The sequence below is a fragment of the Bombina bombina genome, chromosome 2, assembly GCF_027579735.1.
Source record: "Bombina bombina isolate aBomBom1 chromosome 2, aBomBom1.pri, whole genome shotgun sequence".
NCBI lineage: Eukaryota > Metazoa > Chordata > Amphibia > Anura > Bombinatoridae > Bombina > Bombina bombina.
The window spans coordinates 488016930-488029169 of record NC_069500.1 but is presented as its reverse complement, the minus strand read 5'-3'; the positions used below and the strand labels follow the sequence as shown (position 1 = coordinate 488029169).

General features: G+C 40.5%; 1 protein-coding gene across 1 annotated transcript in view; it reads left to right on the top strand.

The window, feature by feature from the left end:
• ASCC2 (activating signal cointegrator 1 complex subunit 2) overlaps window positions 1–12240 on the top strand; it is a 147338-nt gene that overhangs the window by 45478 nt on the left and 89620 nt on the right. The window contains 2 exon segments of the mRNA XM_053702191.1: window positions 8472–8591; window positions 11261–11274. Of these exon segments, the coding sequence (XP_053558166.1) occupies window positions 8472–8591; window positions 11261–11274 (134 nt within the window).

Below are 12240 nucleotides of genomic sequence, written 5' to 3'. Positions count from 1 at the left end.
TAAAGGATGCTTACCTTCACATACCGATTCACAAAGATCATTACCGGTATCTAAGGTTTGCCTTTCTAGACAGGCATTACCAGTTTGTAGCTCTTCCATTCGGATTGGCTACGGCTCCAAGAATCTTCACAAAGGTTCTGGGTGCCTTCTGGCGGTACTAAGACCGCGAGGAATTCGGTAGCTCCGTACCTAGACGACATTCTGATACAAGCTTCAAGCTTTCAAACTGCCAAGTCTCATACAGAGTTAGGTCTGGCATTTCTAAGGTCGCATGGATGGAAAGTGAACGAAAAGAAGAGTTCTCTCTTTCCACTCACAAGAGTTCCTTCTTGGGGACTCTTATAGATTCTGTAGAAATGAAGATTTACCTGACAGAAGACAGTTAACAAAGCTTCAAAATGCATGCCGTGTCCTTCATTCCATTCAACACCCGTCAGTAGCTCAATGCATGGAGGTGATCGGCTTAATGGTAGCAGCAATGGACATAGTACCTTTGCACGCCTACATCTCAGACCGCTGCAATTGTGCATGCTAAGTCAGTGGAATGGGGATTACTCAGATTTGTCCCTACTCTGAATCTGGATCAAGAGACCAGAAATTCTCTTCTATGGTGGCTTTCTCGGCCACATCTGTCCAGGGGATGCCATTCAGCAGGCCGGACTGGACAATTGTAACAACAGACGCCAGCCTACTAGGTTGGGGCGCTGTCTGGAATTCTCTGAAGGCTCAGGGACAATGGAATCAGGAGGAGAGTCTCCTACCAATAAACATTCTGGAATTGAGAGCAGTTCTCAATGCCCTTCTGGCTTGGCCCCAGTTAACAACTCGGGGGTTCATCAGGTTTCAGTCGGACAACATCACGACTGTAGCTTACATCAACCATCAGGGAGGGACAAGAAGCTCCCTAGCAATGATGGAAGTATCAAAGATAATTCGCTGGGCAGAGTCTCACTCTTGCCACCTGTCAGCAATCCACATCCCGGGAGTGGAGAACTGGGAGGCGGATTTCTTAGTTTTTTTCATTTTTTTTTTTTTTTTTTTTTTTTTTTTTTTTTTTTTTTTTTTTTTTTCATCCGGGGGAGTGGGAACTTCATCCGGAGGTCTTTGCCCAAATACTTCGACGTTGGGGCAAACCAGAGATAGATCTCATGGCGTCTCGACAGAACGCCAAGCTTCCTCGTTACGGGTCCAGATCCAGGGATCCGGGAGCGGTTCTGATAGATGCTTTGACAGCACCTTGGACCTTCGGATGGCTTATGTGTTTCCACCCTTCCCAATGCTTCCTCGATTGATTGCCAGAATCAAACAGGAGAGAGCATCAGTGATTCTAATAGCGCCTGCATGGCCACGCAGGACTTGGTATGCAGATCTATTGGACATGTCATCCTGTCCACCTTGGTCTACCTCTGAAACAGGACCTTCTGATCCAGGGTCCCTTCAAACATCAAAATCTAATTTCTCTGAAGCTGACTTTGAACGCTTGATTTTATCAAAACGTGGTTTTTCTGAGTCAGTTATTGATACCTTAATACAGGCTAGGAAGCCTGTTACCAGAAAGATTTACCATAAGATATGGCGCAAATACTTATATTGGTGCGAATCCAAGAGTTACTCATGGAGTAAGGTTAGGATTCCGAGGATATTGTCTTTTCTACAAGAAGGTTTAGAAAAGGGTTTATCCGCTAGTTCCTTAAAGGGACAGATTTCAGCTCTGTCCATTCTTTTACACAAACGTCTGTCAGAAGTTCCGGACGTTCAAGCTTTTTGTCAGGCTTTAGCTAGGATCAAGCCTGTGTTTAAAACTGTTGCTCCACCATGGAGTTTGAACTTAGTTCTTAATGTTTTACAGGGGGTTCCGTTTGAACCCCTTCATTCCATTGATATCAAGTTGTTATCTTGGAAAGTTCTGTTTTTAATGGCGATTTCCTCGGCTCGAAGAGTCTCTGAGTTATCTGCCTTACATTGTGATTCTCCTTATCTGATTTTTCATTCAGACAAGGTAGTTCTGCGTACTAAACCTGGGTTCCTACCTAAGGTGGTCACTAACAGGAATATCAATCAAGAGATTGTGGTTCCATCTTTGTGTCCTAATCCTTCTTCGAAAAGGAACGTCTGCTACACAATCTAGATGTAGTCGTGCCCTGAAATTTTATCTACAGGCAACTAAGGATTTTCGACAAACGTCTTCCCTGTTTGTCGTTTATTCTGGTCAGAGGAGAGGTCAAAAAGCTTCGGCTACCTCTCTCTCTTTTGGCTTCGTAGCATAATACGGTTAGCCTATGAGACTGCTGGACAGCAGCCTCCTGAAAGAATTACAGCACATTCTACTAGAGCTGTGGCTTCCACTTGGGCCTTTAAGAATGAGGCTTCTGTTGAACAGATTTGCAAGGCTGCAACTTGGTCTTCTCTTCATACTTTTTCCAAATTTTACAAATTTGACACTTTTGCTTCTTCGAGGCTGTTTTTTGGGAGAAAGGTTCTTCAGGCAGTGGTTCCTTCCGTATAAAGAGCCTGCCTGTCCCTCCCGTCATCCGTGTACTTTTGCTTTGGTATTGGTATCCCAGAAGTAATGGATGACCCGTGGACTGATACACTTAACAGAGAAAACATAATTTATGCTTACCTGATAAATTTATTTCTTTTTGTGTATCCAGTCCACGGCCCGCCCTGTCACTTAAGGCAGGTAATTTTTCCATTAAACTACAGTCACCACTGCACCCTATGGTTTTCCTTTCTGTTGTTTTCGGTCGAATGACTGGTAATGGCAGTTAGGGGAGGAAGCTATATAGCAGCTCTGCTGGGTGAATCCTCTTGCACTTCCTGTTGGGGAGGAGTTAATATCCCATAAGTAATGGATGATCCGTGGACTGGATACACTACAAGAGAAATAAATTTATCAGGTAAGCATAAATTATGTTTTTCTCTCAATTACGGTATATGAATGAGAGAAATCTGGCTACTTGCCTTTTTAGTTAAAACGGATTAAAGATAGTTTAACATTATTTACAACAGCTCTTTTTGGTTCCGGTTTTCATATACATTATCTCCGTAATCCAACAAGGTTGACAACTCAGCAGAGCTAAGCTGAGGTGTAGAAGCTGTTTGAAGTGTGTTAAATCTTTATTTTGCAGTAAAAAATAAAGCAATTACGTTTTGTCAGTTCAAAAATAAAACAGTTACTTTTTTTTTTGCAGTTCATCAAAAATAAAGCAGTTACTGTTTAAAATTTAAAGAGACAGTAACGTTTTTTTCTGTATAAAATTTTAGTAAAATTTTTTTTTTTATTTTATTTCTGTTAAGAGGGATCAAGACTCTGTTATAGATTACAGATATCCTTTTTGTTTAAATGATTATATAGTCCACCAGTCCTTTTTCTGTTCCTCATGTGTTGAGAGAACACAAAATTTTAGCTTTTTGAGCCAATATTGTTTAGGAGTTTTTTGACAATGTTCAAAATATGCCGCAGTTTTTCTCCTCAGGTGTCCCAATTTTTTTATTAATAATACAGTGCCATGCTTTTCCTCCCAATTCCCTTGCTACAGGGAAAGCGCAAGAGGAAATGTAAAAAATCAGTGTGTATGGTTTCTGTCACGACTGTATCTATTCCGAACTTTCCTCTCATAAGTTTGAAGAAGAGGATATTTCGGTATCACCTGAGGGTAAGATCTCAGATTCAGACAGTGTAATTCCTTCCTCTGATGCTGAAGTTGTATCCTTCTCCTTCAGATTTAAGCTAGAGCACCTCCGTTTACTACTTAAGAGGTTTTAGCTACCCTGGACGACTCCGATACTACTGTCGTAGTCAATCCTAAACAAGTATTTTGACGTGCCCTCCATGGTGGAAGTATTTCCTGTACCAGATAGGGCTACAGAGATTATTGCTAAGGAATGGGAAGAGACTTTTTTTCTCCATCCCTATATTTAAAGATTTCCTATAGCAGACTCTATCAAGGAGTCTTGGCAGACGGTACCCAAGGTGGAAGGGGCAATTTCCACGCTAGCCAAGAAAGCTACTATTCCCATAGAGGATAGTTGTTCCTTTAAGGATCCTATGGATTTACAATGGCTTCCTGCGATTTGTATTGCTACTGTCACTAGTGCGACAGCATACTGGTTTGATGCGTTGTCTGATTCTATTCGGACAGACACTCCCCTCGAAGAAATCCAGGATAGGATAAAGACCCTTAAGTTGGCCATCTCCTTTCTTACAGATGCTTCCCTTCAGGTATATTAAGCTGGGAGCTAAGATTTCAGGCTTTGCCATATTGGCTCGCGGAGCTTTATGGTTAAAATCTTGGTCTGCGGATGTGTCATCTAAGTCTAAACTTTTGGTGATTCCTTACAAGGGAAGGACCTTGTTTGGGCCTGGTTTGACGGAGATAATTTCTGATATTACGGGATAAGAGAAATAATAAACAAAAAGGACGTCAGAGTAATTTTCGTTCCTTTCGGAATTTCAAGGGAAATCCTTCCACTCCCTCCTCCAAGCAGGAGCAGTCCAAGTCTTCCTGGAGACCCAATCAGTCTAGGAACTAGGGAAAGCAATCCAAGAAGCCGGCTGTTGGGCCAAAGACAGCATGAAGGGCCTGCCCCCGATCCGGGACCGGATCTTGTGGGGGCAGGTTTTCCTTCTTCACTCAGTCTTGGGTTCGAGATGTTCAAGATCCCTGGCGGTGGACATTGTGTCCCAGGGATACAAACTATAGTTCAAGACCTTTCCTCCCAGGGGCAGGTTTCTGCTTTCAAGATTATCTGTAGACCAGACAAAAAGAGAGGCGTTCTTACACTGTGTACGGGACCTCTCCGACCTGGGAGTGATAGTACCTGTTCCAATGCATAAACGAGGTCTGGGATTTTTTTCCAATCTGTTCGTGGTTCCCAAGAAGGAGGGAACCTTCAGACCAATTTTAGATCTCAAAAGTCTAAACAAGTTTCTCAGAGTGCCGTCCTTCAAGATGGAAACTATTTGTTCCATTCTTCCTTTAGTCCAAGAGGGTCAATTTATGACCACGGTGGATTTAAAGGACACATACCTGCATGTCCCCATCCACAAGGACCATCACAAGTTTCTAAGGTTTGCATTTCTAGACAAACACTTCCAGTTTGTGGCTCTTCCATTCGGTCTTGCCACAGCTCCCAGAATTTTCTCAAAGGTTCTAGGATCCCTGCTGGCGGTGCTCCGATTGTGGGGCATTGCAGTGGCACCTTATCTGTTCGACATTCTGGTTCAGGCGCCTTCCTTTCAACAAGCAAGATCACACACGGAAATGTTATCTTTCCTGCGTCTCAGATGGATTCCAACTACAAGGGTAATTTTCTTGGGAACCATAATAGACTCCTTATCAATGATAATTTTTCTGACAGAAGTCAGGAAATCAAAGATTTTCGATTCTTGCCTAGCACTTCAGTCCTCTCCTCGGCCATCAGTGGCTCAGTGCATGGAGGTAATTGGGCTGATGGTAGCGGCAATGGACATCATCCCATTTGCCAGTTTCCATCTCAGACTGCTGCAGTTAAGCATGCTCAGGCAGTGGAACTGAGATTATGCGATCTGTCTCCGCGATTACAGCTGGAGCAGGAGACAAGGGATCTCTACTTTGGTGGTTGTCTCAGGATCATCTCTCCCAGGGAACCTGCTTTTGCAGATCTTCCTGGGTGATTGTGACAACAGATGCCAGCCTTCTGGGATGGGGAGCAGTTTGGGCTCTCTAAAGGCTCAGGGAACATGGACTCGGTCGGAGTGAACATCTTTGAATGCAATCTTCAATGCTCTCTGGCCTGGCCTCAGTTTCAGCCCGGTTCATCAGGTTCCAGTGGATAATATAACCTCAGTGGCTTACATCACCCGTCAGGGAGGAACTCGAGTTCCTTGGCCATGACAGAGGTAGCCAAGATCATTCAGTGGGCGGAGACCCACAATTGCTGTCTGTTGGCGATCCACATTCCAGGAGTGGACATCTGGGAGGCGGACTTCCTAAACAGGCAGACCTTTCACCCGGGGAGTGGGAACTCCCCGGAAGTGTTTTCCAGCCTGATTCTCAAATGGGGTCAGTGGAATTGGATCTCATGGCTTCTTGGCAGAATGCCAAGCTTCCGTGGTACGGGTCGAGGTCAAGGAACCCTCAGGCTGTACTGATAGACGCTCTGACGGTATCTCCTTACTACCCCGTTTGCTCGCAGTCATTGCTGAATAGAGGGAGACGGTGATCCTCCTTACAGCGTGGCCTCGCAGGATTTGGTATGCAGACCTGGTGGACATGTCATCTCTTCACCTTGGAGACTTCCTTTGAGGAAGGACCTTCTCTTCAAGGACCCTTCTTTCATCCAAATCTAGTTTCTCTGAAGCTGACTGCTTCAAGATTGAACGCTTAATTTTATCCAAGCGTGGATTTTCGGAATCGGTCATTGAGACCATGATTCAGGCTCGTAAACCTGTGACTAGGAAGATTTACCATAAGATATGGCGTAAATATCTATACTGGTGTGAATCCAAGGGCTACGCTTTGAGTAGAGTTCGGATTCCTAGAATTCTGTCCTTTCTCCAAGAAGGTTTGGAGAAGGATTATGGCAAGTTCCCTAAAGGGTCAAATATCTGCCTTGTCTATTTTGTTACATAAACGTCTGGGGACTTCCCAGACGTACAATCGTTTTGTCAGGCCCTAGTCAGGATTAGGCCTTATCAAACCAGTTACTCCTCCTGGGAGTCTTAATTTAGTTCTTAAAGTTCTTCAAGGGGCTCCGTTTGAGCCAATGCATTCCTTAGATATTAAGTTGTTATCTTGGAAGTTTTGTTTCTTGTCGCTATTTCATCTGCTCGTAGAGTTTCGGAGCTCTCGGTATTACAGTATGAGTCTCCTTACCTTATTTTTTTAATCAGATAGGGTGGTTTTACGTACTAAATTAGGGTTTCTCCCTAAAGTAGTTTCAACCGGAACATTAATCAGGAGATTGTTGTTCCTTCCTTGTGTCCTAATCCTTCTTCTCAGGAGGAACGGCTTCTACACAATCTGGACGTGGTACGTGCACTAAAATTCTATTTACAGGCGACTAAGGATTTTCTTCAGTCTTCTGTTTAACGTAAGGACAGAAAGCTATGGCTACTTCTCTTTCTTTGTGGCTGAAGAGTATCATTTGCTTTGCCTATGAAACTGCTGGACAGCAGCCTCCCGAGGGAGTAACGGCTCTTTCTACGAGGGTTGTTTCCTCTTCCTGGGCATTCAAGATGAAGCCTTTATGGAACAGTTTTGCAAGGCTGCAACTTGGTCCTCTCTTCACTCTTTTTCAAACTTCTATAAATTTGACTTTTTAGCCTCGGCTAAGGTCGCTTTTGGGAGAAAGGTTCTTCAAGCAGTGGTGCCTTCCTTTTAGGTTTCCTGTCTTGTCCCTCCCTTATCATCTGTGTACTCTAGCTTGGGTATTGATTCCCAACAGTAATTAATGATGATCCGTGGACTTTGTGTCATTAGAAAGAAAACAAATTTATGCTTACCTGATAAATGTATTTCTTTCTTGCACGATAAGTCCTCGGCCCGCCCTATTATTTAGACAGGTTGTTAGTATTTTATAAACTTCAGACACCTCTGCACCTTGTTGCTTCCTTTCTCTCCTTTACTTCGGTCGAATGACTGGGGTGGGATAGAAGGGAGGTGATATTTAACAGCTTTGCTGTGGTGCTCTTTGCCACCTCCTGCTGGGCAGGAGTGATATTCCCAACAGTAATTAATGATGATCCGTGGACTCATCATGTCAAAGAAATACATTTATCAGGTAAGCATACATTTTGTTTTTTTTATGCAGATCTTCTGCAATTCAGTACAGATATAAAATAAATTAGTTTAATATATTTTTCCTCAATCAAGCAATCGTTAAAGACAACTTTTTTCATGTGTTTCTAACTCTTGAATGGCTGAATAGTTTTGGAAGTTTATCTCTGGCTGGACTTTATTAAGAAATCCATAAAAAAAACATTCAGCAGGTTTTAAATTGTTTAAAAATTACATGATTCCTGTTGTATCGTATGCAGATTTTTAGACCATGCTACAGCCAAATCTAATCAACAGTCTTTCTGAAATGTGGTGGGGTGAAAAAATCCATTTCACAGATTTGGAGAAATAACCAACTGTGCATGCACTGTAGCACAACTTGTGATTTACCAGCATCAAGTTTTTAAAGCAGAGCTACATTTGTCTTTTTTTGTTGTTGCTGTTTTTTTGTTTTGTTTTGGAGGTACTGCTCCCTCCAGCTATTTTGATTAAAAGAAATACTGCAGGCTGTGGGAGACTATTAGGGTTATGTATACAAACACCTGTATTTATTTTTATTAATAGAAGAAACACATATGTGTGTGTGTACATATGAATGATCTTTTAAAAGCTATATATATATATATATATATATATATATATGTATATATACATACATATTTGTAATCTTTAATCCATTATTTTTTATGAATGTTCTTTGTATTTTAGGCCGGAGAGACCAGATCCCTGTCCTCTTGTCTCCTCAAGATCCAATGTCTTTGCAGATGATGAGTTTGATGTTTTCAGCAGAGATAATGTGGACACTTCAAGAATCTGGAAAGGTAGAAAGTAAGTTCTTTACAGATGTTATTTTAGAATTTTTGTGTTTTATATTTGTAACCCTTTTTTTCATTCATTCATTATCCTATGCTGACGTCCCCAAGGTTTTCATGTGTTTATTACTCTGTAACTGTTACTTTGCCACATTTTCTAAAAGGTCAGCAAAGTCAAAAAGCTCCTAAACTGGCTCCTGCTCCATTCAAAATACACATGCCTCTTTCTGTATTTCTCTAATACATAAATATTTTCTAACGACTATACTTCAATAGGCTTATTATTTTCCTTTGCTCATATTTACTGATCTGTGGCAGAGATGTTGCATATGACTTGTACAAATGTTTGATATATTTACACATGGAAGCACATGCACTTCTACATACAAACAGTGTGACTTAAGAACCACAAATATTTAAAGACCTAGCAGAGTTTTTTTAAGCGCTTAGGGCAGAATAGGTTCATCAAGAATGCTAGTATGTCTCAGTGAATGTTATACTATTAAATGTAACCAAATACAAAAATAACCATTTTCATCCTTGAGGAAAGTGAAATTTAAAAAAAGTTTGTTTATATATACTGTATATATTGGTTATGTGCAAAACATGAATAAAAGTAAACTGAAGATTCCATTTTTTGAGAGTGATTGGAACATTTCTCAATTGAGTTACTAATTATATGATTCTGCAGAGAAATTGCAAGAATCAAAAGAAGTAGAAAGAAGAATTTACTTTGTCCATAATTAAAGTGATGGTCAAGTATGACTAACTACATCTTGCGATCCTAATGTAACTAGCAAAATAATGTGGACTTTCATTCATCATTTCGCCATATTCATTCTAGTTTGTGCGCTATCTTGTCCGCCATTGTTTTTTCTGCCGTCACGTGTTTTTATTATCCAATTACAGTACAGGCCACTCGGGGAATCAGCTCTAAGTAAAAACACCCTTATTCAATTCTGCGCATGCCCTAGGCTCCGTAAACCGCGGGTGAGACAGAGATTAGGATGCGATTACGGAGCTAGGGCATGCGCAGAATTGAATAAGGGTGTTTTTACTTAGAGCTGATTCCGCCGAGTGGCCTGTACTGTAATTGGATAATAAAAACACGTGACGGCAGAAAAAACAAAGGCGGACAATCGACGGGAGGAGGATGGATATTAGTTAAGGTAGGAAAATAATATAAGATAGCGCACAAACTAGAATGAATATGGCGAAATGATGAATGAAAGTCACATTATTTTGCTAGTTACATTAGGATCGCAAGATGTAGTTAGTCATACTTGACCATCACTTTAATGCTGATATGACTCAAAAAACCATGAGGGAAGTACCGCTGTGAGTTTAACTGTAAAATTTAGAAAATCAGTTACAAAGTGTTTTCTAACTTTTCACCTTTCATAATTATCAATGGGGAGGTATTGATTAATATCTAACTTTTGTTGATAGGTAACATCTATATAAAGGAAAATCTCTCCCATCATTTGTCCTGATCCAGACAAAAAGGACAAATCCATATTGTGTGTTTGTCTATAATATACAAATCATTGCTATATTGTGTGCAAAACAATGAATAGATTGCTAACATCCTACTGGGATACAACAAGAACATCCACTGCCAAGGCCCATATAAATCAAACCTAAGACGTAGTAGTAGAGCTTTTGATTAAAGCATTGGTAAAACACGAGTTAGGTGTTCTTTATTACATAGCTGACTAGCATTTGTGTGCCAAGTTAATGCACTTTCCTTTCCCTTCTTACTGTATTTAAGGAATATGCAATCTCTTGTGAAGCATATCAAGTAGATAGCATATGTAGGTACATTATATGCCTGTTAAACATGAGAAGCAGCAAGTAAAGAGCATTTGTAGAAATACATTTTGTATCTCTTGACTGCATTCTACACTGGATATTTTACCTCTAGCTTTAGCAAACGTTATAGGGAAACAATAGTCAGACTTCCAGTAACCTATAAAATAAGTTCCTACACCCCAAGGAGATGCACATACCTGTTAAAGGGACATGACACCTTTTTTCATTGATTCAAATAGAGCATACTATTTTAAACAACTCTCCAATTTACTTCTATTATCAAATTTGCTTTATTCTCTTGGTTGTCCTTGACTGAAGGAGTGGCAATACACTGGGAGCTAGCTAAACATATTGAGAGAGCCAATGATAAGAGACAAATGTGTGTATTGTAAGCGGGATACTTTGTGGCATTTGCGCTAGTAATGGTTTTTCATGCAGCCTATATTTCTTCAAGTGCCTCCTTATGTGGTGTGGCTGTTTCAAGATGCACAATGTTTCAGAGAGTCCCGTATTTCAACTAAAGTTATTTGTGGGTTTTTCTTTGCATCCCGAACAATTTTCCTGGCAGTTGTGGCTGACATTTTAGTTGGTCTACCTGACCATGGTTTGGTTTCAAAAGAACCCCTTATTTTCACTTCTTGATTAGAGTTTGTACACTGCGGATTGGCATTATCAATTCCTTGGATATCTTTTTAATCCTTTTCCCGTTTTATTCGGTTCAACTACCTTTTCCTGCGGATCTTTTGACAATTCTTTTGCTTTCCCCATGACTCAGAATCCAGAAACGTCAGTGCAGCACTGGATGACAGATGCAAGGGTCTGTCAGGAGTCCAGAAACTCATTGACCTTTTATACACACACACTAATTACAAGCAAACAGATCACAGGTGAGGATGGTTACCTTTAATAGCCATTCAACCCCTTGGTGTCAATTGTGTGCATTTTTTTCAGGCCAAAATCACCAGGGTATGTAAACTTTTGATCAGGGTCACTTGGGTATTTTCTGTTGTAATTATGATTTAAAAAGAGTAAACACAGTTGATTGATAATAAAATGGCTTCAGCCAAAACACTCACCATATAGAAACAATTTGGGTTTAGTGTCCCTTTAAGCGTAGGGCTTCTCCTTGTTCTCTGATTTATGGGTAGATATACACATTATTGCATACTACCCAGTGGAAAAGGGTGGCAACATTTAAAGAGGTAACATAATCTTGATATCTAGGCCATAAAGGGACATGAACCCAAATATATTCTCTCATGATTCAGATAGAGAATACAATTTTTAAACAACTTTCCAATTTACTTCTATTATTTCATTTGCTTTCCTTTTCTTGTTATCCCATTAATCACCAGCTGTTACTAATGATATAGGATATCTTAATATTCGTTTTCAACATGGATACCAAAAGAATAAAGTAATTTGAAAATAGAAAGTGAATTTAAAAGTGTCTTAAATGGTATGCTCTATTTGAAGCCTGCAAGTTTAATTTTGACTTTCGTATCCCTTCAATACATCACTATGGCCAGCATTTTAAAATAGCAAGTAGTTACATCCATACAATACCTACGGATAGCTCAGCATGCTAAGGCACTGTGGCTGAGCTCTGTAGCAACCCAAGGGTTGCTGGTTCGATCCCTGGCAAGGTCCACTCAGCCTTTCATCCTTCCGAGGTCGATAAAATAATCAGCACCTTGAGACCCTTACGGGTGATTAGCTGCACTTTACAAGTACCCAATACATACATACATACAGAACATATAATTAAATATTATTACATAGCTTACTATAAACATAGCTAGCTAACAGGGACCTTTTATATCCCTTCCTAAGGCAACTTATATAACAGAAGC